The sequence below is a fragment of the Bubalus bubalis genome, chromosome 7 (genome assembly GCF_019923935.1).
Source record: "Bubalus bubalis isolate 160015118507 breed Murrah chromosome 7, NDDB_SH_1, whole genome shotgun sequence".
Classification (NCBI taxonomy): Eukaryota; Metazoa; Chordata; class Mammalia; order Artiodactyla; family Bovidae; genus Bubalus; species Bubalus bubalis.
The window spans coordinates 657650-682942 of NC_059163.1; the positions used below are offsets into that span (position 1 = coordinate 657650).

At 56.2% G+C, this 25293-nt stretch overlaps 2 protein-coding genes and 1 long non-coding RNA gene across 8 annotated transcripts in view; 2 read left to right on the forward strand and 1 right to left on the reverse strand.

Moving 5' to 3' along the window:
* Window positions 1–822: 822 nt before the first annotated feature.
* On the forward strand, window positions 823–4852 carry LOC112586270. The gene is made up of 2 exons (XM_044946276.2): window positions 823–1395; window positions 2341–4852. Exon 2 carries the CDS (start codon window positions 3818–3820, stop codon window positions 4850–4852), a length of 1035 nt encoding a protein of 344 aa, XP_044802211.1. The 5' UTR covers window positions 823–1395; window positions 2341–3817.
* A 13389-nt stretch (window positions 4853–18241) lies between these two features.
* On the reverse strand, window positions 18242–19019 carry LOC123334526. The gene is made up of 2 exons (XR_006552531.2): window positions 18718–19019; window positions 18242–18442 (listed from the first exon to the last, which is right to left on the reverse strand). It is a non-coding gene; the product is annotated as an uncharacterized LOC123334526 (long non-coding RNA).
* Window positions 19020–19150: 131 nt separating this feature from the next.
* MAEA (macrophage erythroblast attacher, E3 ubiquitin ligase) overlaps window positions 19151–25293 on the forward strand; it is a 26703-nt gene continuing 20560 nt past the window's right edge. For 2 of the 6 annotated variants that reach the window (XM_006044960.4, XM_044946290.2), the window contains exon 1: window positions 19157–19320. In XM_006044960.4, coding sequence (XP_006045022.1) covers window positions 19252–19320 — 69 coding nt within the window. In that variant the 5' untranslated portion in view covers window positions 19157–19251. Of the gene's footprint in view, window positions 19321–25293 lie in introns of all 6 variants that reach the window. The other 4 variants (XM_025290498.3, XM_006044961.4, XM_025290497.3 and 1 more) reach the window with 4 other exon arrangements.

A 25293-nucleotide genomic window follows, 5' to 3' on the forward strand; every position in this document is an offset into this window, starting at 1 on the left:
CAGACATGACTGAGCGACTTCACTTTCACTTTTCACTTTCATGCATTGGAGAAGGAAATGGCAACCCGCTCCAGTGTTCTTGCCTGGAGAATCCCAGAGATGGGGAAGCCTGGTGGGCTGCCGTCTATGGGGTCGCATAGAGTCGGACACAACTGAAGCGACTTAGCAGCAGCAGCAGCAGCAAACCCTATGTGGGGTCTACAGAGGACCAGGCTGATATGCCTGGAGGGCATAGTGTTGGGAGGGCAGGGAGGAGCGCTCCTGCATTGGTTTGAAATACCAGCAGGAGTGTTTACAGGGCGGACTTGGAAAGGGCTTATTACCAAGGAGAACCTCACCTGCGCCCTGAAGGGTCGGCCCTGAGGCTGCCCCTCTTCTGCCTTTGGGCCGGTCTCCAGGGCCACCTGGTGACCCTCCCCGGTCTCTCTCCCAGGGTGCATCACCCCAGCACCACCTCCAGGCCGCCTAGCAATCCCCAATGTCTCTCCCACCTGCTAGCAAGCTGTGGACAAGCCCACTGGGGTGGACTGCAGGGCGGTGGTGGCGCCCCAGGTCCGCGTGTCCTCAGGCTCTGTCTACAGTCTGTCCACTCCGGGACCTCTTCCTTGCGCCTTCATCCTCTCCACTGGCCCTCATCATCTCTGTGCATGTCAGATTTTGCTGATTAGAAAGTGGACTCAGCACAAGAAATATTTAATAAGGTACTTAATTATTCTGAATTAATGAATGAAATGGATCCCATAACAGAACTTCTGGCCCAACATGGCTTCAGTGCAGGCGGTGATGATCTTGCCAAGAGCCCGGAGTCCGGAGGCTATGGGGTTGATTAGTTTATTTGGTCAGCAAGGGCAGGTCTTTGAACCAGCTCCTCTGGGATTCTCCTTAGCTCTTTCCTCACAGCCTCACTTTGACTGCTACATCTCCTCCCATCACATTCCCCCTACCAGGTCGAAGGAAAACAGTGATGATTGATTTCCACCACCCGCCTTCCTTTAAAGAGATGAGACTTTCCCAAACACCACCTGCCTCCTAAACAGGGCTCCTCTCAGCTCTATTGGGCAGAACTGGGTCATGTGTTCTCCCCACCCCACCATTCCAACAGAGGAAAGAGAGGGCCATGCCTGCTTTCCTCCAGTCAAGATTCATCCCCTGGGGATGGGCCTACTTCTGTGAGCCCATTTCATCAGGAGACCAGGACAGCTGACATTTTATGTATTCGTATTTATTGTATTCGGCATAGAAGAAACAGCTGCTGGGGAAAAGAGCAGCAGTGTTTGCAACGGGAGGCAAGAAGTTCAAGCACCAGAAGCCGAAGGACAAAACAGACTGTCCGGTGGAAAATACAGACAGGAGGGTCGCGGTGCCAGCAAGTGGGGCTGACGTCTCCAGGGATGAGTGCGTGACAGAGAAAGGACAAGTGCGTGGTGGGGACAGGCATGGGTGCAGCGGCCAGTACAGCTACCGTTACCAGGCAGCCACTACTGAGAAACTGCCAGGGTGGTGATTAAAGGCCTGTTAGGCCAGCGGTCAGGGGAGTGGTGGTGGTCAGGCAGAGAGGGAGGTAAGAGGCGGACCCCAGCCTTCACCCCGGAGCCCTCCTGCTCACCCGGCCTCAGGCCAGTGCATGGGGGTGGGGGGACAGGCTAGGGGCTCTGTCCTGCTGGGCTCCACAGCCCTTGCCAATGCTGCCGGCTGGCCGGGCCCAGGCCGAGAGGCCGCAGTGAAGGTCTCCCCAGTCCCCACACTGGGACCTAAGGGCAGCAGCGGTTTGCCTGGCTGCCCTGCGAGGGACCTGACCCCCTACTGTTTGGAGGGCCTGAGGAAACTGAAAACCAGCTGGGTCCTGGGCGCCTAGCTGCCTCAGAGAAAGCAGCTGGACAGGGTCTGGGGACCTGGCTCCAAGGGCACCACCAGCTGAGATCTGCCTCCTCAGCCCGGCCTGGGTGCTAGTGGGAGGACCCAGACTGGGTGCTGGACGAAGACTCCTGGGCAGGCTGACTGGCCCTAGCAGGGAGCGCCAACCCCGCCCCCGCCCCCCCAGGCCTTAGCCAGGAAGGTGGACCTTGGAGGGTGAAAGTTGAGCCTTGAGACCTTGTCTTTTCTTGTCAGAACAGAGAATGGCATTCATTTAGAGACATTTACAGGAACACTGTTACCTGACCATGACCTGACCTCAAGAACAAAGAATTTGACACCAGGAAGTTTGCAACGACTTACCACGCTTCACCTCACTTTTCCCAGGAAAGGGCTTTGCTGAAACCTTTGGGGAGTTTGGGGTTTTTAAGGTGGGAGTCACGCGTCTCCTCGCATCGTGCAGCAATAAACCTTTCTCTGCTCCAGATTCCGAGGATCCAGTATCGTTTGGCCTCGCTGTGCCAGTGGCACGCAGACTCACCCGCACAGGAGTGCTGGGATCCGTCTAGGGAACACACAGCCGCCTGACCAGATGGGCCGCCCGTTTCCTCTGATGCCCGGACCCTCTGGTGGGAGCCCCCGCCCCCTTCCCAGCATCTCACCTCCTCTATCCTTCTCCATATCTCCTGCAGCCCATCTCCCTGCACACCACCTCTCTTTCGCGGACCGCCTGTCCTCCGTCCGCTATCAGAGGCAATCCGAAGCTGAGACACCGAAGGGAGCCTTTGGAGCCTTAGGATCCAGGCAGGTTTAACGTCACCATGGCAACCCCTGGAGCGCCCTCCCCCGACCGGCTCTCAGATGCACCGCCCTGCCCCCCAGGGCCTCAGGGACCCCGCGGGGAGCGGGGCGGGGCCAGATTGGCGGAGCCGCGTATAAAGGCCGGGCGCTGCCGCGGTCTCCCAGGGAGAGGAGAGCGGAGAGGCGAGATGGCGGTTTTGCCGCGGCTGCTGCCGCTTCTGCTTCTCCTCCTCGCCGCCTCTTCGGCCGCCCTTCTGGCGACCAGCGCCCATTCTTCCTGCCCCGGGCCTCTGGCCCATACCATGCACTCCACGTTCATGTTCGCGGCCACTTCCGCTCCGCTAGGTGGGCTTGCGAGTCCGCGCACCCGCACGCGGCGCCTGGCGCACCCGCTTCAGCGGAGGGAGCTGGCCCGACTCCTCGCCTTGGTGTTCCCCTCCCGCAGCGGGAGATCGGGCGCCGGGAACCGGAGCGCAGGGGACCCTCAGGCCTCCGGGGCCGCACACCGGCTCCGCACAGGCCAGCGTAGCGCCCCGAAACGCGCCTGGCCTCCAGCTCAGCGCTGAGCAGAGGGCGGCCTCCAACCCGGACTTGGACACTTGTAAACCTTGGAGCAGCATCGTACGTCCTGTTCCACGAACGACTGTCGCTGACTCATAGGGAGAGTTCCCGGGACTCCTGCCCACGGCCAGCAAACCTCTCAGTGGGCTCCCTGCAGAGCCGAGGGCAGCCACAGACCACGGGTCACAGGCTCTTGTGTGGTCACCCACCTAGGGACCTTAAAACCAAGGTCCCCTTGGACTCCAGCCCCTTGGAGCTGGCCCGACTCCTCGCCTTGGTGTTCCCCTCCAGCAGCGGGAGATCAGGCGGCGAGAACCGGAGCGCAGGGGACCCTCAGTCCTTTGGGGCCGCACACCGCTCCGCACACGCCAGCGTAGCACCCCCGACACGCACCTGGCCTCCAGCTAGGCCCTAAGTGTACGTGCCCATCTCCACAGCCCTGCAGACCCTCCAGGCCTTCCAACACTGACCCTTTACCCCCTCAAGGGCAGCGGCCATCCCCCGCACCCCCTCATTCAGGACCCTACCCACGTGCAGGCCGGAAACCCAGCCTGGAGCTTTCCCATGATGACACCTGAGTCCTTGTCTGCCTGTGGCCTCGATGCCTTTGTTCAGCCCAGGGGAGCTGGCTGGAAGGGGCTGCTACCTGGTGGAAGAGAAATCCTTCATGCCTTTCAGTGTGTGCCCCACCTCTGCACACTCCTCCCAGAAGCAGCACCCAGAGCCTGCAGAGGGTAAGGAGGCCGGCCTCGGAACCCTCCCAAAGCCGCCAGGCAACCTTGGCCCCAACTGGCTCCCTGATGCCCCGGTGGCTCCCCGACCCCCAGAAAGGGAAGGGCCGGCTCCAGCAGCCCCTCACCCCCAGCAGCAGTTCAATCACTCGGTGAGGCTGGCGGGAGACCGGGAAATGGGGGCGGGAGAGCCACCTGCATCCAAAGAAGCAAGGCGTCCTCACCCAGTGGGGACCAACCCGAGACCCCTGGCCCCAGCGGGCCTCGGCCTTCCACCGCTGGGGTCGGGTAGGCGGCTGTCTCTGCAGGCTTTGGTGGTGGCTGTGTTCCTGGGAGACAGGCTCGGAAACGCCAGCGTCTCGTGGCTGGTGCATGGAGCCGTGCAGGGTGTGGTCCCCCTGGTGGGTCTCAGTGCTGAGGTACTGATGGGCCGTGGGCCTGGAGACCGCTGGCCTGGGACCAGGTTCAGCTGGCTCTTCCAGTGCTGGGGTGTCTTGGTCTTCTGGAGAGTTCTCTCCAGAGGGCGAGAGGGATGCCCTGCCTTCGGACAGGTGAGGCTGAAAGAGCTGCTGAATGGAATGGCTGACGCTGAGCAGGGCCCCCGTGGCCATGTCCCAGGAGAGCCCCAGGCCCCACGCACAGAGGACTTGTTGGCTGAGCTGGGGCTGCTCGGGGACAGGTTGTCCCACCTGGAGGGGGAGGCGGAGGCACCACAAGAAAACGCCGAGCACCTGGGGCGGCAGGAGGCGCGGGTTCGAGAACTGGAGGGCTTCTTCCTCAACTTCAGGGGCTTCCTGGAAGCCTGTGCCCCGGGACAGGTTCACAGCACAAAGACCGGTCATCTGTGCAGCCCCCAACCCTGGGAAGGAGCTGGCCTGACCAGCATGTGTATGAGTTGTGAATAAACAGCTGTGTTGGAAGACAGTGTCCCGTGATGGTTGTGCTGGGATCGAGGGCTGCTCCAGCCCACATGTGTCCTCACCCTCGAGCCAGCCGGGCCTGAACTGCAGATCCCCCAGGCTCACGGCCAGCGCCGGGTGCCACCCTGATGGAAGAGAAACCAGCAGAGGGGAGCCGCACCCAGGGATTCCAACAGAGACCCTTTCTGGTGGAGGCATCCCAGCCAGTTGGTGGCAGAACTTGGGTTTGGACCTCAACGCTGTGGCAGCAGGTGCCAGGCTAACGCAGACCTCCAGGGAGCAAATGTGGTGGGGGGGTGGGCGAGGCCAGGCTGGAGACAGGTTGGGGCGCCGGCTGCCCTGGGTTCGTGGGGACAGAACACGGGGGCGCCGCGGCTCAGATGGCCCGTGCTCAGCGCACCCGGGGGCGGGGCCCAAGGCTGTCCCAGGACAAAGGATGTGGAGATGCACAGTGGGGGCCGCCACTGGGCTGTCCACTCAGCCCAGCCTCCAGGCCTGGGATGGAAGGTGCTTGGAGCCCAGGGGAGCCGCAGTCTGGCCAGGCGTCTGCGTGGGGACTGAGCGTGGTGGGCCCGCGGCTTGAGGCCTCTCCCCCGACCAGGGTTCTCTGTCACGGGCACAGAGCCTGTGGGCACGTGGCTTCCATTCATTCTCCAGAACTGATAAGGTATGGCTGTGGACGATCCCAGCAGCAACAGCCCGACGTCCTGACACGCTGACTGTGGTCCGCCAGCTGTGCACCAGGACCCATCTCCGAGAGGGACTGGGCGGTCGGGTAGCCCCCAGGCCCGGCTCCCGGCCACCCTCCAGGACTCCCCTCCCACGGCAGAGCAGAAGGGACCGCACTGAGTCAGGTTCTCTGGGAGGCTCTTTGGGGTTTCCCCCGGGAGCGATTGCTGGGTCTGGCGTAACTTGCTGAGCGGCCGCCAGTCTGGCTTCCATAGCAGCGGCCCGTCCCGCTTGCAAGTGGGAGGGCTCCATCTTGTCCACGCCTTCACCGACGCTGACACGTGTTACTTTCTTTTTGGATGATTTTGTTTTTTCTGGCTTTGGATTTTTGTTTGGCAACTGGAGGTCAGGCTTCTCCTCTATCTCCTCATCCGTCAGCTACATGGATGTAGGACGTGTCCGCAGGAGAAAAACAGGCACGTTTTATTTATTAATAACAAAATTCTACATGGGCGTGGGGGTCCTCACAGAACCACGCCCTGAAAGGTGACGAGGTGTTACTAAGAAGATTGAACAGAAGAGTGGCACTCTGGGGAAAGAAGCCGAAAGATCCGCGGAGGGGGGATTCCACGTGTCCGCGCGGGTCTGCTTGCTGAGCCCTCGCCCAGTCACCCCTCTCTGGTGTCCTCTTGCTGCAGGAGGGTGTCCTCCACACGGGCCCTCACCTCTGCTTTCAGAAAGACAAGGGCTGTGAGACCGCCCTTCCTGCGCCCGCTGTGTCTCGAGTGCCTTTAACACCGAAGAGCCGGGTGTCGCCAGCGCTGCATGCAGAGTACGTCTGAGCCCCTGCCCCGGGGATGCTGAGCATTCTTCGCTGTGCTTTTTGCTGTTCCTATGTCTTTTTTTGGTCTGTCTTTGTCACCGAGTCGAGCTCTTTTGTATTCTAGACACTAAGTCCACGATTTGCAGGTATTTCCCCCATTCTGAAAATCCCATGGACGGAGGAGCCTGGTAGGGTGCAGTCCATGGGGTCGCTGAGGGTCGGACACGACTGAGCGACTTCACTTTCACTTTTCACTTTCCTGCATTGGAGAAGGAAATGGCAGCCCACTCCAGTGTTCTTGCCTGGAGAATCCCAGGGACGGGAGAGCCTGGTGGGCTGCCGTCTGTGGGGTCGCACAGAGTCGGACACGACTGAAGCGACTTAGCAGCAGCAGCAGCAGCAGCAGCAGCCCCCATTCTGAAGGTTGCCTTCTCCCTTTCTTGATGGTGTCCTTTGATGCACAAGTTTTAAATTCTGATGAAGTGTAATCTTTGTATTTTCAAACTTTGCCGCTTGGCATCATGTCTAGGCATCATGACCGAGCTGAGTCCTAGGCCTCTTGAGGGAGGCTTTGCCCCGGCCTCTGTCCCATGCTCCCTGCTCCAGGGCTGTACCCTGGTTTCCATGCATCCTGCCACAGGGCAGCAGGCACACTTCTATGGCCACCCTGCCCTCCTCCTCTTTCAGCAGCCCCCAGCCAACCCCCGGCTTGTGGGGAACAGGTGCCGGGACAGCTCCAGGGTGGGTGATGGGGCTCCGAGGCTGTGAGCATCTGCAGTGGGGTCTGGGGGGCAGGGCAGGCGTGGCTTGAGATGGACACCAAGGACCATGGTGTCTGGTGTGCCTCCATTCGGCAGCGAGAGTGCAAACCACGCTGGGCGCAGGGTCACTTTCCCAGTAGGAAAGGGCTGTATAAACTGAATTAACCATCAGTACGGCAGGGCTTGGGATTCCCAGGTAGCTCAGCTGGTAAAGAATCTGACTGAAATGCAGGAGATCCTGGTTTGTTTCCTTGGTCAGGGAAATCCCCTGGAGAAGGGATAGCCTACCCACTCCAGTACTCCTGGGCTTCTCTGGTGGCTCAGATGGTAAAGAATATACCTGCAATGCGGGAGACTTGGGTTTGATCCCTGGCTTGAGAAGATCCCCCGGGGGAAGGCATGGCAACCCACTCCAGAGTTCTTGCCTGGAGAATCCCATGGGCAGAGGAGCCTGGTGGGCTGCAGTCCATGGGTCGCAGAGAGTCGATGACTGAGCGACTGGACTCAACTGAACTAACATCTTAAAGATACTGAGCATCTGTGCACACATAGGGGAGCTTACACGTAGACGGGAAAGGGGACCTGGTAGACTGACTTTGTCAGCTCAACTCTTTCCTTCTTTGTCTCATTATATTTTCTATAAAGGAATTTAAAATTACTATTAGTGCTTTAAAGAGATTTTCTCAGTAAAATCCTGCCTGTGAGCTTAAGTGAGTAAAATAAACAGACCTGTCAGCGTGCAGTGGTGATTTAGCATGAAAATACCAGAAAGCAAGGAGTTACTGGGCCTCCCTGGCGGCTCACTGGTTAACAATCTGCCTGTCGATGCAGGAGACACGAGTTGGATCCCGCGTCCCTCAGGATCCTACATGCTGCAGAGCAGCTAAGCCCGTGTGTTACAACTTCCGAGCCTGCACGCTCTAGGGCCTTCAGGCCGCAAGTTCTGAGCCCACACGCCCGGAGCCTGTGCTCTGCAACAAGAGAATCCACTACCGTGAGAAGGCTGAGCACCTCGGTGACGAGTAGCTGGCAATTGCCCTTAAACACTAATGAAGACCCAGCACAGCCTAAAAAAAAAAACAAAAACAAGGAGTTACAGTGTGAAATGTGGAAAACCTAGAATGAATAATTACCCCTAGGAAGCAAAAGGAGCATCCAACTGCAGATAATAATAAATTTAGTTTTATTGTACTTTAGAAAACCATTTTTTAAAGGACTTTTCCAGGTGGTTCTATGGCTAAGACTTCAGGCTCCCAATAGAGGGAACCTGGGTTTGATCCCTGAGCTCACACGCTGCAACCAAGAACTGATGCAGCCAAATAAATATTAAATGAAAACGAAAAAATTGTTCAAGCCAAATCCTTCCTAAATGTGTTGGACGAGGCACGGCTCCGACATCACAGCTCCCAGTGGAGGGATCCCAGGGGGTAGGGGGAGGGCAATGCTGATGTGGCCGCCGGGGCGGGGCATGTTGATGACAGTATGTGGGGGATATTCATGGTGGGGGTTGGGGGGCGACGGGGTGCATGGGAATCTATATCTTCCTCTCAATTTTGCTTTGAACCTAACGCTGCTCTTAAATATTTTTTTAAAAGTAAAAGTGATTTTAGGTTGAACTCCCAAAGAAATTGTTGATATTTTGCAATTTCTGATCTATAAAAGCAGTAGATCCATGTTTGCCAATTAAAATAGAGTTTGGTCTTTAAAAAATACACGAGCATCTGGAAGGCATGTCCTTCTGTTCAAATGGAAAACAAGAGAACAAGAACTCTTTGGAATGAGAAGCGAGTTAACAGCAGCTATGGATCACGGGCTCTATGAGCACTCGTGTCCATCGGCGTTCCGCGTGCGTGCTCGGCCACTGCAGGCGTGTCTGACTCTTTGCCACCCTGTGGACTGTAGCCCGCCGGGCTCCTCCATCCGTGGGGATTGTGGGCACTTGTGTTCTAGCAGCAGATGGAGTGAGTGACCGTCCAGGAAAGCGAGCCTCTGGGCGGAATGTTTACAAGGGGCTCTGAGTGCGCACCTGTGCTGGAGGCAGTAAGGCCCTCCTCCCCGGGCGCAGTGAGACACTGGCAGATCACCCAAAGGGCAAGGACAACATGCTGTGGCCCAAAGACAGACTGGCCTGAGGCAGGAGCAGGAACCCAGGAGATTTCTGCAGACCACCGAACTCAGCCCCCTCCTCATCCCCGCCCCCACTGCCAGCCCAGGACACACACGTTCAGACTGCAGCACCCACGGAGGCCATGGTCATGGTTTAGAGGACTCAGTATCTTTAAGATGTTAGTTCAGTTCAGTTCAGTCGCTCAGTCATCTCCGACTCTCTGCGACCCCATGGACTGCAGCACTTGACGTGGCCTCCCTGTCCATCACCAACTCCCGGAGCTTGCTCAAACTCCTGTCCATTGACTCGGTGATGCCATCCAACCATCTCATCCTCTGTCGGCTCCTTCTCCTCCTGCCTTCAACTTTTCCCAGCATCAGGACGTTTTCCAGTGACTCAGTTCTTCACTTCATGTGGCCAGATTATTGGAGTTTCAGCATCAGTCCTTCCGATGAACATTCAGGACTGATTTCCTTTAGGATTAACTGGTTTGATCTTCTTGCAGTCCAAGGGACTCTCAAGAGTCTTCTCCAGCACCACAGTTCAAAAGCATCAATTCTTTGGTGCTCAGCTTTCTTTATAGTCCAACTCTCACATTCATACATGACTATTGGGAAAACCACAGCTTTGACTAGATGGACCTGTGTCAGCAAAGTACTCTCTCTGCTTTTTAATATGCTGTCTAGATTGGTCATAGCTTTTCTTCCAAGGAGCAAGCATATTTTAATTTCATGGCTGCAGTCACCATCTGCAGTGATTTTGGAGCCCAAGGAAAGAAAGTCTGTCACTCTTTCCATTGTTTCCCCATCTATTTGCCAGGATGTGATGGGACTGGATGCCATGATCTTAGTTTTTTGAATATTGAGTTTTAAGCCAGCTTTTTCACTCTCCTCTTTCATCAACAGGCTCTTTAGTTCCTCTTCACTTTCTGCCATAAGGGTGGTGTCATCTCCATATCTGAGGTTATTGATGTTTCTCCCAGCAATCTTGATTCCAGCTTGTGCTTCATCCAGCCTGGCATTTCACATGATGTACTCTGCATAGAAGGTAAATAAGCAGGGTGACAATACACAGCCTTGACGTACTCCTTTCCAATTTGGAACCAATCCATTGTTCCATGTCCAGTTCTAACTGTTGCTTCTTGACCTGCATACAGATTTCTTAGGAGGCAGGAAAGGTGATCTGGTATTCCTGTATCTTTAAGAATTTTCCACAGTTTGTAGTGATTCACACAAAGGCTTTGGCGTAGTCTATAAAGCAGAAGTAGATGTTTTTCTGGAACTCTCCTGCTTTTTCTATGACCCAACTGATATTAGCAATTTGATCTCTGGTTCCTCTGCCATTTGTAAATCCAACTTGAACACCTGAAAGTTCTCGGTTCGTGTACTGTTGAAGCCTGGCTTGGAGAATTTTGAGTATTACTTTGCCAGTGTGTGCTGCTGCTGCTAAGTCACTTCAGTCGTGTCCAACTCTGTGTGACCCCATAGACAGCAGCCACCAGGCTCCCCTGTCCCTGGGATTCTCCAGGCAAGAACACTGGAGTGGGTTGCCATTTCCTTCTCCAATGCAAGAAAGCAAAAAGTGAAAGTGAAGTCGCTTAGTCATGTCTGACTTAGTGACCCCATGGACTACAGCCTACCAGGCTCCTCTGTCCCTGGGATTTTCCAGGCAAGAGTACTGGAGTGGGTTGCCATTGCCTTTGCCAGTGTGTAGATGAGTACAATTGTGCGGTAGTTTGAACATTCTTTGGCATTGCCTTTCTTTGGGATTAGAATGAAAACTGACCTTTTCTAGTCCTGTGGCCACTGCTGAGTGGTCCAAATTTGCTGGCATATTGAGTGCAGCACTTTCACAGTATTATGTTTTAGGATTTGAAGTAGCTCAACTGGAATTCTATCACCTCCACTAGCTTTGTTCATAGTGATGATTCCTAAGGCCCGCTTGACTTTGTATTCCAGGATGACTGGCTGTAGGTGAGTGATCACATTATCGTGGTTATCTGGGCCATGAAGATCTTTTTTTGTATAAGATGTCAGTTGTCCCCCAAACTCATGTATAAATTCAACGCACTGTTAATCAAAGCCCCAACGAGACTATTTTTTTTTAGAAATTGACAAACTTATTCTAAAATTTAAATGGAACCAGAAAGGGTCTAAAATAGCCAAGACAATCTCTTCAAAAAATAATTGCCTTGATTCATTTATGCATCTGCCGCGCGGGTCTTTGCTGCTGCTCGGGCTTGTCTCCAGTTGTGCTGAGCGGGGGCTACGTTCTGGTTCGGTGCACCGGCTTCTCATCGCTTCTCTTGTTGAGCAGCTCGGGCTCTAGGGCACTCGGGCTTCAGGAGTCGTGACTTCCAAGCTCTAGAGCACAGGCTCAGTAGTTGCGGTGCAGAGACTTAGTTGCTCCACGGCACGTGTAATCTTCCCTGATCAGGGATCAACCAGGTCTCCTGCTTTGGTAGGTGAATTCTTTACCTCTGAGCCACCAGGAAAACCCTAAAGTAGCCAAGAGCATCTTGATGAAAAAAGGAAAGTTGGAGGGCCTGCACTCTGTGGTTTCAGGACTTATTTATTACAAAGCTGCAGAAATCTGGACAGCGTGGTTTGCTGTAGGGATAGACCAAGCAGCCAGTGGAACTCAATAAAGAGTCCAGGAATAGGCCAGCACAAAAGCAATCAATTGACTTTACATGAAGCTGCCAATGCAATTCCATGGGGAAAGGGAAACACTTTAAATGCACAGGGCGGAACATCTCTTCCTCGGCCCTGTGTCTGTACGGAATGAGCCCTGGCTGCTGCCTCACAGATTGCAAATTAATTCAAGGTGGAACATAAGCCTCGATGTGAAAACTAAAGTTATCCAGCTTCCAGAGTTAGGATATTTCATCTCTCAGATAGTCAAATGTTTCTAGATAAGAAACAAAAACCATGCTCCATAAAAAAAAATAGATTACATTAAACTTCATTAAAATTAACATTATCTGCTGGCTGAAAGGCAATTTCAGTAAATAGTAAAGCCAAGCAGATTGGGAGGAAAATATCACAAAACATGTTTCTGGGAAAAGGTTTGTGTCCAGAGTATACGAAGAACTTAAAAGAACTTGGGCAAGTCAACGATGAAAAGATGAACGGCAATTTAAACAGAAGCAAGCCATTTAAACAGCCAATTTACGTTGTGCATGAGTCCTGAAGGAGGGCATGGCAACCCACTCCAGTAGTCTTGCCTGGAGAATCTCACGGACAGAGGAGCCTGGAGGGCCACAGTCCATAGGGTTGTACAGAGTCAGACATGAGGGAAGTGGCCTAGCGAGCTCGCACAGCGTGTTTGCCTATGGGTAGCCAGTCGTCACATGCAGAGACGCTCAGTGTCACGAGTCAGGTGAAGAGCACACTTAAAGCACATACGTGACAACGGCTAAGACTGGAAGGTGCGATGCTGGGGCTGGAGCTCTCTCCTGCTGCTGGGCTTAGGTGTTGGGACAGTCACTTTGAAGAGCAGTTGAGCAGTTTCTGATAAAGTTACCCCTCCTCTCCCAACATCTCACATGTACGGATGTGAGAACCGGACAATAAAGAAAGCTGAGCGCTGAAGAATGGATGCTTCTGAGCTGTGGTGCTGGAGAAGCCTCTTGAGAGTCCCCTGGACTGCAAGGAGATCCAACCAGTCCATCCTAAAGGAGATCAGTCCTGGGTGTTCACTGGAAGGGCTGATGCTGAAGCTGAAACTCCAATACTTTGGCCACTTGATGAGAAGAGCCGACTCATTGGAAAAGGCCCTGATGCTGGGAGGGATTGGGGGCAGGAGGAGAAGGGGACGACAGAGGATGAGATGGCTGGACGGCGTCACCGACTCAGTGGAAGTGAGTTTGAACAAACTCTGGGAGATGGTGAGGGACCGGGAGGCCAGGTGTGCTATAGTTCATGGGGTCGCAAAGAGTCAGGCATGACCGAGCGACTGAACAACCCAACGTCCCAGCCTTGACCCAGCACCTCTGTCCCAGACACACTCCCAGAGGACTGAGCGCTGGGGCACAGCAGTGCTCGGCGGGGGCGTCCAACTGGAAAGAGCCCCAACACCCGCCTCAGCAGGACGGACGGACAAGCCATGCGCTGGCAACACGAGGGAAGGCGTGCTGACTGACGGACTGTGTGGACCTCACCTGCTTGTCTGACGGTAGAAGCCAGGTGAGAACGTCCACGTGTCGTGTGGGTCCACCTGATGGACAGAGCGGGTGGAAGGCAGGGCTCCCTCATTTCCAGAAGCGTCTGCTCTTCTATGGTTCCTGTACTTTTATTTCTTAGCCGTTTCCCTGTTGTAATTTCTTACTTTCCATATTTCTGTCATTTTGCTTTTTTCTTTAAAAAGAAAGTAGTCAGCTAGTAGAATTATCTATTTTATTTTGTGAACAACCATATTCTGCATTTATATATTGGTTCTACTGTTGTAAAGATTTCTAACTTTTTAATTCTTCCTTTATTATTTCTTCTTTCTGCTTTCTTTTACTGTTATCTTGTCTAAAAAACACAGCTTGTAGATTATTCTTTCTTTCTTTTGTAATTAATACAACTTTTTCATTGAATGAAAGAGTCTTTGATGCTTCACTCTTTCTCTTCCCCACTTCCCTCTCCCCACTGGTAACCACTGACTGGTTCTCTTTATCTGTGAGTCTGTCTCTCATGTACATTTGCTTGTTTTCTTCTTTAGACTCCACACATACGTGATATCATACAGTGTTTGTCTTTCTCTGATATTTCACTTAGCATATTGTTGCCAATGGCAAAACTGTCCTTCTTTCTTATGGCCAATATTCCATTGTGGGCTTCCCAGGCGGTGCTAGTGGCGAAGGCCCCGCCTGCCAAACGCAGGAGATGTGTGCGACATGGGCGCGATCCTTGGATCGCGAAGATCCCCTGGAGGAGGGCATCGCAACCCACTCTGGTATTCTTGCCTGGAGAATCCCATGGACGGGGAGCCTGGCGGGCTACAGTCCAGAGAGTCCGCAAAGAGTCGGACACGACTGAGCGAGTGAGCATGCACATCACAGGTGCAATGTCCCGCTGTGTATATAAACCGAATCTTTTTTATCCGTTCACCTGTCGACGGACACTTGCGTTGCTCCCATGCATTGGCTGTTGTCAACAGAGCTGCTGTGAATGTCGGGTCGCATGTATCTTTTTTTAAAATGCATCTCACACTTGCTTCTTCCTGAACCTATCATGCTTCATGTAAATGCAGAGAACTTCAATTTTTATTTTACTTTAAAAATATTTATTTGTTTGGCTGTGCCAGGCCTCAGTTGCGTTATTCAGGACCTTTAGTTGCGACATTTGGGATCTTGCTCCCCAACCAGGGATTAAACAGCGGCCCCCTGCATCTGGAGCGCGGAGTCTTAGCCGCTAGACCACCAGGGAAGTCCTGGGCTACATGTATGTTTTTGAATTAGGGTTTTTGTTTTTCTCAGATAGATACCCAGGAGTGGAATTACCGGAACATATGTCATTCTACTTCTAGTTTTTAAGGCCAAACTCTTGCGCACAGCGACTGGAGCAGTTTACACTCCCAGCAAGAGCCCACCGAGATCCCCTTTTCTGCACGTCCTCCTAAGTGTCCGCTACCTGCACTGTTTTTCTAACAGCTGTTCTGACAGGTGTGAGCTGATATCTCACTGTGGCTTTTAATTTTAATGAGACTCTTTGAAGCTGTGAATTCACTGTGCTCTTTTTTTTTTTTTTTTTTAACTGTTCTCTAGAAATTATGTGCTCTTCTCCTAGCTCCTCCTTGGCTCCAGAGACAGGCTTTGCTGTTTCGGGGGTAAACACACTTTTTTTCTCCTAGTTTGGGTGCAACATGATCAAGAAAGCTGAGGGTCCTGGTCTCCTTAGTAACCTGCTGGAGTGGGCAGCAGTCGTCTGGCCTCTGCTGTGAGCGCAGGGATTATCTGCGGGCTTAGCTGGTGAGAGTTAGGGGCAGGGTGCCGCTGTTCCACTACTGTGACCCCAGGAAGAAGAAAACTCTGCCCACGGTGACGTCACGCCCAGAGCACCTGCTCTCCACCCTGGGCGCCGGTTCCTCCCTCCCAACACCCACTTCCCAAATTAAACCCGGGGGGTGTCTCCAGGCAGACCTCCCGAGACACCGCTTGCATCCTTTCAGGGAGGCTTCACACTGGGGAGCAGGGGCCGCGCACACAACACACACACACACACGCACGCACACACGCATGCACACAGCTGCCTGATTTCTTTAGCTGGAGCTGCTCGGACACCTGGACAGCAGTGCCCATCTGCTCGCAGTTGCGAGCAGCGTCGGCCACACTAGCGAGGTCTCAACTCTGCTCTGAGTCCCAGGCTTCTTACTTTCAGGCTCATAGCATCTTTCAGAGGGAGGGCTCTCGAGCACCCACCTCAGGACCCGGGGGCCCCCTCTGCCCGGCAGTGCCCTGGCCTCCAGCCTCACGACTCTGGAAGCTGCTCCCCTGGAGAGTTTATCAAAATAACGATTACGTGGTTTGGGTGGATTCAGCCTCTACAGTTGTCAAAGAAACTAACTATAGGTTGTATTACTAAACAATTTCAGGGGAAAACCGAGTGATGTTATTTTCTTACCAGTAAGCAGCCAACTATGTGTAAAGTCCATCATTCTGGGTGGGGCACATGTTTAATTGAAGAGTCAGTTTTTGAAACAGAATTAACAGGTGTTGACTGCCCCCGATGAGGTCAAAATGCAGCTCAAAATCATCAGAGGTCAGTTCCAGTTGGACTGGGCAGTGTTCCTGAGCCCTGTGGGTGGTTGATACTCCACTGTTCTCTGGGCTGCTGAGATGAAAGAAGGCCCTTGGGTCCAGACAGGGTGGCTGGCCCCCGCCCTGTGACAGACAGTCCGCACCCTCATCTCCAAAGCCCGTGGCCTGGGGTCAAGTTCCCAGTGACCCTGGGCCACCAGCTTTTCTTCTCTAGGTCCCCTGACCTGCCAAGAAGGGGGTCTCAGAACCCTCACGTGACCCACCCCTGCTCCGACACAGCTCATGAGTGTGGACTTTGGCTACTAAGATTCTGGGTTTGCTGGAGAGGACCCAGCAGCTGGTGGGCACTGAGGAATAACAAAATCAGCTTTGGCCTTTGCTCCTTGAATCCCTGACTGTTCCTGGGTGACAAGAGAGTTTTGTTATTCACAACTGAGTCTGTGCCAGTGAGGTGACTCTGCTGGGGCCCCGAATAGCATCAGGACAGTCACCAGAAGGGCAAAGTGACCAGGGGTGAGAACCCCCAGCCCCCACCCTCGGACCTGGGGGAGGAGGGCGGGACTGGAGACAGGGTCAGAGCTCTCACATGGTGGGGTGGTGGTAGGAGGCGAGGCTGGGAGGCTCACGGCCCACCCCAACCCCCACCCGCACCCCCGCTGGCATCAGCGTCTCTGTTACATGGGCACCTCACAGTCCACTAAAGCAAAAGGGGTAAGAGCATCCCTCGTACCCTGCAGGTCACAGAACAGAGGGTAACTGAAAGGTGTTTAAATGAGGTGGCAACTCGTTTCCCTCAGAGAATGGGGTCGTGCAGTCCCTGGGCCCTCAGAATTGAAGGGGTGACCATTTCCATGGGGCTGACGGGCCAGAGCACCAGCCACAAAGCCTGGCCCATCATCCAACATGGTTCAAGAAGCTTGGGTTGGGGCATGATTCATCTTTATGCAAGGGACACAAAGTAAGTAACTTTTTTTTATATACTAATAAAGGTTATTCAAAAAGGGCCAAGTAATTAAAATGCAGTTTTGTCTTCAAATACAAGAATTCTGAGAATGAATTCCCCCAGACAGATTGTGGGGGGATTTACACAACGTCTATGACATGCAAATCTCTGGGCTTTCATGTTCCTGGAGTCTTATACTGATATCCCACCTGCTGTATTTGGAGGCGGAGCCCCCAGAGATGGGACGTCATAAGAAGCGGGGGTGAGCTGGCACTTCCCCGATGGTCTAGTGGTTAAGACTCCAAAGGAGGCCTGGGTTTCATCCCTGGTGGGGGAGCTAAGATCCTACAAAGTGAAGTGAGTGAAATTCGCTCAGTCGTGCCCGACTCTTTGCAACCCCATGGACTATACAGTCCATGGAGTTCTCCAGGCCAGAATACTGGAGTGGGCAGCCTTTCCCACAAGCCACTGGCAAACCGCTAGGTGGGAAGACTCTGACTCTTGATCAGTGATGCTTTCAAGGAAAGATCTTGATCAAAAGGGGGAAATGTGGAATTCGTTAAGGAAGAGTCAGCTAACCTTTGCGTTAAGGCAGGCCCGTAGGAGGCGCTCTCACACCCTCCTCGCAGGTCGATTTCCCTAACCGGAAGAGGCTTCCACCTACCGGAAGAAGAGAACTTTCCTCGGCCGCCCCCAGCAGCCCAGCCAATCAGAGACGGAAGCAGCTCAGCTAATCGAAGAGTCCATGCTTTGCTCCTCCAGTGGACTCTGGCTATCAGAGCCCCGCCCAGATTTTTTCCCTATAAAAGCGAGTTCCCAGCGTTTGTTTTCTGGATTTGCCTGTGGTCGGCCACGCTGTGCGTTCCCATTTATAGTCCCTCCACTATTTTTATTATAGCTAATCTGGTGCTTGAAGTGGTATGTGTTTGTGGCTAATGGTATTGACGATCTTTTCATTTGTTCTTTAGCTATCCGTGTACCTTCTTTGGTGAAATGTGTTGCCCACGTAAAAAATTACGTTATTATTAAATTACAGATCTTGTTATTCTGCACTTGCCTGGTGGCTCAGTTGGTAAGGAATCTGCCTGCAATGCGGGAGACCTGGGTTCAATCCCTGGGTTGGGACGATCCCCTGGAGAAGGGAAAGGCTACCCACTCCGGTATTCTGGCCTAGAGAATTCCATGGACTGTGTAGTCCATGGGGTCGCAAAGCGTCGGACACGACTGAGCGACTTTCATTTACTCACTTATTCCTCGTTTTCTGGTGAAAACAACAGGCTGTCATACTATACAGCTGACAGAGGCTTCGTTAGCCTTGAGCTGCGCAGACTTGGATTGCCCTGATGCATTTACTCAGGTTGACATGGTCAGGTTCCAGGAACTCGGTTTATCCAGGACAGGAGGCTTCTCATCCTCGTGGGGTTGTTATCTCCAGGATTTTGCTAGAATGCTGCAGGGCATGGTCGGGGCGGGGTGGGGCGGTGGTGAGGCTGGAGAAGATGGGTGTAGAGGTCCAGGCGGCTCCCCCTGCAACAGTGGATTTCTTGTGTCGCCTCAGGTGTATGGGTTTTAACGCTAATGTTTCTTTTAAAAAATCATTTCAAAAAAGAGTGTGAAATTTGGCTTAATTTGCAAGTCTTCTAACTAGTGAAACCCAATTTAATTTCTATTTTTGAAAGGACTAAAAGGGGATAAGTATATGGAGTGGTTTGAAAGGCAACTTGAGTCGGGGTGGAAGCCACGGACGCCGGAGGCTCTGCCCGCACCGGGCCTTTGTACACTGTGGCGGCCTCTTTCCTTACCGAGCTCAGAACCGCCACCTCCCCTCCCCAACGGCGGTGCCTGGGCCCCGCTTCGGGCTGCAGCCGCACCCCTCTGCGGAGAGCAGCCCACGGACAGGCGATGGCGGCCTGCAGACGTCCTGGCACAGCGGGCTCACTAGCTGGAGGCCGGCCCGCGAGAGCCCAGTGACCGCCACGGCGGGAGCCCGCTCCGCACCCCGCGGGAGCCCCAGAGCGCCAGCGCCGGGACCGGAGCCGCAGGGAACCGGGAGCTTCCCGCACTGATCAGCCGTCCCACCCCGCCTCGGGTTCAAGGAGGGACCCCGCCCAGCCGGGCTTCCCGTTGATTGGCTGAGCGGGAGAAAGGCGGGCGCTGATTGGGTGGGCCGGACGCCTCTCGCCGCGCGCCCGGTGGCCGCGCCTTCTTCCTCAGCCGCAGAACGGGGAGCGGAGGCGATTGGTGCGGACGCCGGCCCGCCGCGCCCCTCGACGTCACTCCCGGCGTGCCGCGCGCCGCACTTCCCCTCCGCCCGCTCATGTTTTGGCCGATCCAAGATGGCGGTGCAGGAGTCCGCCGCTCAGCTTTCCATGACGCTGAAGGTGCAGGAGTACCCGACCCTCAAGGTGGGGTCTGCGGCCGCGGCGCGCCCGCGCCTGTCAGGGGCCGCGGGCTGGGCGGCGACCGGGCGCGGGGGTGGAGAGGGGCGGGGCGGGGCCGAGGCCGGGGCGCGGCCTGGGGCGCCGGGCGGGGGTCGAGGGCTTGGGGGCCGGGCTCCCCGGGGTCTGGGGCCTGGGTGCGGTGCTGTCGGGGGCCCGGCCTCCCCGGGGGCCTGGGGGCTGGAAGCCGTGCCCTCCGGGGGCCGGGGACCTGCTGGCCGGGCGGGTGCGGCGTGTGGCCGTCTATGCCCCCGCCTGCCCCCGTGACAGGGCAGGGAGCGCGTCTCCCTGGCGCCCCACTTCGCCCTCTGGAGCCCGATGGTGGCCCCTTCGTCCTGAAAAGAACGCGAATCTCATCAGGGACCGTTCCGGCCGTAGGCAGGCTGGTGGCTTTGGAGGCGGGGGTCTCGGGGGTGTGGGGTCGGGGGCACCCAGCTAGAGAGAGACCATAGCCGGCGGTTGTGTCCACCTTTCGTCCCGGAAGCTGCTGTCAGACGGTGTTGACGGACGGCTTCCAGCCTCTCATTAGGGACCTGTGAGGAGAGGCCTCACGACCCAATGGGAGTCCATTTGCGGGGCGTCACCAAACCTGAAATACAGCCCTTACCGCTCGGTCGCCAATTGCGTGACCTTGGATGGTCACTTGGGCAAGTCGGCTGAGACTGCAGTGGAATCGCTGTTCTGGGAGAGGGACCCTAGTAGTTCTTACCTCGTTAGTAGAGGGTTCAGTGGTGATTGGCTGCAATGAAACACCTGGGAGTAAATTCCTTCAACTGTCAAGGTTGTAACATTCCCAGGAGAGCTGCGGCTGAGCCTGTGTGAGTCTGAGTTCCTTTCCCTGGGGGTCAGGTAGCGTCTCTGCTCCTGGAGGGCCCAGCTCCCCTGTCCACCAAAACGGTGACAGGGGGTGGGTGCGATGTGGCAAGATTGCCATGAGCTCTGTTCACGTCTCGGGAGACCTGGGGAGGGTCCTCAACCCTTTGAGATTGTTTACCCCGCTCAGGGTGCGGTGTGGGCTCTGGCTTGGGGAAGGCACTGCCACCGTCCTTACTCCTTGAGCCCTGACGGGAAGGGAGGGAGGGAAGCCCTGCATCGCTGGCGTGAACCAGACGGCTGTTTGCTGGACCCTGCTTGTAGGGGGTGGTGGTTTTACAGGCAACTCGGGCAAGACCCTGCAACTCAGAGGCCAGGGTTCTCTGCTGCCCCAGGCACCCAACTAAGTGTCCCGCCCCCCTCCACCAAAAAAAAAAAAAAAAAAGTGTGAGTAGGGAGCCCTTAACTGCTGACCCATTATCTCACTCACACCCCATCATGCCTTGCCGTTCGACTGACAGACGAGAAAGTTGAGACATGAGGTGGCAAACACCAGACAGGAAGGATGTCTCCTCCAAGTCCTCTCTCATTTCATAATCATGAACGCAGTTTGAGTTCTAAACTTGTTAAATAGACTTTGACTAAAGTAGTCATGCAGGCTTCCCAGGTGGCTCAGTGGTAAAGAATTCACCTACCAATGCAGGCAACACAGGAGACGTGGGTTCGATCCCTGGGTCAGGAGGATCCCCTGGAGGTGGAAGTGGCAACGCACCTCCAGTGTTCTTGCCTGGAGAGTCCAATGGACGGAGGAGCCTGGTGAGCTGCAGTCTGTGGGGTCGCAGAGTCGGCACGACTGAGCGCACAGGCGCAGAGGAGGCGTGCGGACGTTCTTAGAGGCAGAGAAACACCCTAGTGGCACCTCGGCCTGCCAGGTGCAAGTGCTTCACTTCCTTGTTGGAATGATTTTGGAAAGTAGAATTTTCACAAGGTACTCTGTCCATTTTTCCCTTACAGATTGTTCAGATCCCGCAGAATAATTCCTCTCCTCTTGACACGCATGTCACTGCTGGCAAACCTTTTTCATTACTAGTCCCCGGTGGGTGATGAGGAAGTTTCACTGGGCTCAAGGGCTGCTCGGCTGGGAAGTAGACAGAGCACAGGAAGGCGGTTGCCTCCGGAGCTCTGATAGTCTCATCTTGAGCGGGGTGCAGAGGTGCGTGGGGGCTGAGGCCGGTGCTGGAAGGCCGTGCTTCTCCAGCTCGAAGGCAGGTCCTCCCGCAGGCAGTGGGGACGAGCATGCCTCGGGCAAGCCGCCTTCAGACAGGCGGGGGGGCGGGGGGGGGGGGGCGCGGCAGCGGGACGCGGCCTGGGTTGAGGCTGCTGGCACCCTCTGACCTGCCCTCCTCCCCGACCCCAGGCCTGGGGACGCTGGGGCGCATCTCTGCAGTGGGGGCTGCAGGAGGCCCAGCAGCAGCCCTGGCCTCCGCCCCGCCAGGTGAGAGCCGCTGGCCTGGACGCCCTCGCTGTGGGGAAGGTGTTCTCCCCGCAGTGGGTGCCAGGGACGCGCCTGGGCCCTGGCCTGGCTGGCGAAGTTCCCTGGAGTGCTGTCGGGTGTCAGGCTGTGGGTCGTGCCCCCGGGCCTCAGGGAAGGAGGAGTGGAAACCTGTGAACTGGAAACCCTGTTTTAATTTGTCTTTGGAAGTGTTTTCTGATTATGAAAGCAATTTGTGTTTATTCTCCAAGTTATTTTGCTGACTGTCCCATTCAGTTTTGAGGTTTTTACTTCTGTTTTTTCCCTTCAGATAGCTGAAGGAAAATCGTATTTTATAGAGGCCTGTCTATCATCCCACGGATCAGCGGGGTCCGCTCAGCCAGGATCAGGGACGTGGCGTTGGTTGTGGGAGACCGGCCCTGCACCTCACTCCTCCCGTGGGTCCCCCTGGGCCCACCCCCGGGCACGTGGAGCCTCATCTGGGCGCCTCGGCCAGGTGTCCCCCGCGTCAGCACCCTCTCCCAGCACCCCCTGCTCGGCACATCGCCCCCTCTCTATCTGGGGACGGGTTCACCTGTGTCTTTTAATTCTCCACAGAAGTATCTAAGTTTTCTGCTTTTAGCGTGGTGACAGTTTTGTTGACCAAATACTTATCTGCAGTTTCAAATCCTGGCTTTGTATTTTGCATGCCAAGTATATGCCTAAAGTTATAAGTTTCAGTTCAGTTTTCCAAACTTGGTCTCAGCTGGATTTGGGGATCCGTGGTCTCAGGTTTGAGAGGTGCCAGTGGCACAAAGCACAGGGCTTTGGTGATGAGGGCGTGGTGGCGGCGGGCTGGGTCCTTACCTCCTTTTTCTTTGCGTGTGTGCTAAGTCGCTTCAGTCGTGTCCAACTCTGTGCGATCCTATGGACTGTAGCCTTCCAGGCTCCTCTGTCTGCGGGGTTCTCCAGGGAAGGATACTGGAGTGGGTTACTGTTCCCTCCTCCAGGGGGGTCTTCCTGACCCAGGGATTGAACGCGCGTCTCTTCGATCTCCGGCATTAGCAGGCGAGTTCTTTACCACTAGCGCCAGCCGGGAGCTTTTTACTTTAGGTTCTGTGATCACAGAGTGACTGCCTCTCCCGCAGACACTTGCAGCGCGGTTGCCCTCCCGTTCACGGGTCCAGCCTCGTCACACCTGCAGGCGCTGTCTGCTCTCACCTGAGAGCGCCCCCGGCCCAGCCTTGGCCTCCCAGAGCCCGCAGACCAAGCGCTCACTGGAAGGCCCTCTCGGAAGCCCCACGCCCACCCTGCATGGCCTCCCAGCCTGACACCGCCGCGTCGCTTGCTGACGCTGGGACGTGGGATGTCATGGAGGAGACCCGATGGCACGGCCTCTGTCCTGGGCCCTCCTGCAGAGATGCAGCCTGACCGGAAGGTGCTCTGCACACTCTGCAGGCTGGCTATGCTTTAAGTGTTGCTGTATTTTAAACAGATTCGAGTCTGGGAAAGAGAGCTTTCTGGTCTCCAGTTTCCTGTGTAGCTGTCGGAGTCGGAGCCTAGCCCCGGGCAGTGCTGGCTGAGGGCCCTGCCGCTGCCATGCGCTGCAGGCCCCAGGCTTCGGGCGGGTCTGTCATGACTGTGACCACCGAGCTCGTCACCTCTGTGCTCTAATGAGGCTCAGAACACAGCCAGGCCACACTCAGAACACAGCCGGGCCACACTCAGGGACGCACCTGGGAGGCGAATCCCCGCAGGTGCCTCCGTCTCGGTGCGCACTGTTTGGGTGGCCGTGCGGAGGGCCAGGTGAAGCCCCGTCGGGTCGTCCCCATCACCCGCTGGGTGGAGGAGGCCTCGAGTTGGGGACCTGGGGTTCAGGGAGGCCCTGCGGGGGTGAGGGGGGAGGGCCCTCGGGGCGGGCTGGCGGGTTTGGAGAGGAGCTGCGTGGGCTGAGTTGAAATCTTGGCAGGCCTGACCCTGAAGGCTTGTGGTCCAGCTGGAGCAGGCGGCTCCAGGCATCCCTGAAGCCCTGCAGAGGGCAGGGGCACTGCGTGCCTGGGGCAGGGAAGAGACGGCGTGGGGACTTGGGCAGAAAAGGCCCAGGGCGGAGTCTGACGCCGCCCTGCGCCTGCCGAGCAGTTTCCCCGGAAGGTCGGTTATTCTCAGGTGCACGCTGTTCAGACTCTTTGGAAAAGGAGAGCTGTTCGCTGTTTCGGTCACTGCAAGCTGTCACTTAACAACTGAGTGTTGCCGAGCAGTGACTGCTCAGCCACTAAAGAGATACCTCAGTCTGTTCATTTAAAGAGATCCTTTAGTAACTGTCTCTCTCTCTGACTCTGGGATGTGTCACGCTGAGTAGAGGGACCCTGGCTGCCCAGGGACCTCATGGACCAGAGACCCAGCCTTCACCCCTGCCGCTTTCCTCTCACAGCCGCGGCCCTGCCCTTGTGGGCGAGCTGCCCCTTCTCAGCAGGTCACTGGCCCCATCCGAGCAGACCGCTCCCGGGCCCTGGCCCCCACTGCACCTCGGCCCGTGGCTCTGCCTGGGCCCTGCCCGTCGGAGTGGGCGTCCGGACGCCCCCGCAGCGGCTGGGCCCGTGTGTTGCTGCCAGGACATGGCCCCGTGACCCTGGCCTCACCCTGGTTTCTTCTTTCTGTCTTCACTCAGCGTCTGGTGCTTTTTCTGTAAGACTCTTCTTGGGCCCCTGGTCCTCTGGGAGGGGCCATGTCTGGGAGGGCGCCTGGCCTGAGGGAGGCGGGTGCCGGGGCCGCTGTCGCAGGCGGCCTCCCCTCTGTGCGAGGGGCCCCGCGGGCGCTGGCGTCCGCTTGTTGTTGAGAGCAGCGGTCTGGGTGTGAGGCCGTGCGGGTCCTTTCTGGCCGCATCCCTCTCCTCTCTGAAGGGTCAGCTGACGGGGAGGAGGGTCTGCTCACAGCCCTGGCCCTGGCCCGGAGGTGTGCGCAGTGACCTTCTGGGTGACGAGTGGGCAGCCTCTCGGGCTCCCTCTGAGATGGCCACCACCCGGCCTCGTGAGCCATTGGCTTCCAGGCTGGCCCTGCCCTGTCGCTGCCCAGCAGAGCTCTGGCCAGGGCCTCCAGGTGCACCCTTGACGGGGTCTGCTGCTCGCCTCGCCTCCTGCCCCGGGCCCCTCCTCCGAATCCGGCCCCAACTGGCTCCCACAGCGCTGCCATGCCTGGCCCTCCCAGGCTCCCGGCCGCGCCTCACCCCCCATCGGGGCCGCTCGTGGCCTTGGTGACCCTCTCTGAGCACCCCCTTGCGTGCCCTGACTCCTAGCGGGACCCCTTCCAGCCCCAGAGCGGTGACCTGGAGCCGGTCAGATGTCCCGTCTTGGTCTGTCTAGCTTCTTAGCAGCTGGGGGTCTAAACTTGTTTCCGTGCCCGCCACCTCCCCAGACCCACTCCCCATCGTCCTAGTCCCGGTGGGGAGACTTGGCTGAGTCAGACCTAGGACTGCACCGTGGAGCCCTCCTGGACTCCCGTTCTCCCAGCTTGCCCCTCCTCACTCTGCCTGCAGGACAGACTCGCACTCTGACCACCTCTTGCCCTGGCTCCCTGGGCTGTGGGGTGGCCCTCGCTGCCCCAGCTCCGCAGTGCCCCGCACAGCCGCTGGGCTGCAGTGGGGCGTCCTTCTCATTGGC

Bases quoted from the DNA above. Each gene is read 5' to 3' on its own strand.
- LOC112586270 (XM_044946276.2), top strand. From the start codon at position 3,818: ATGCCTTTGTTCAGCCCAGGGGAGCTGGCTGGAAGGGGCTGCTACCTG.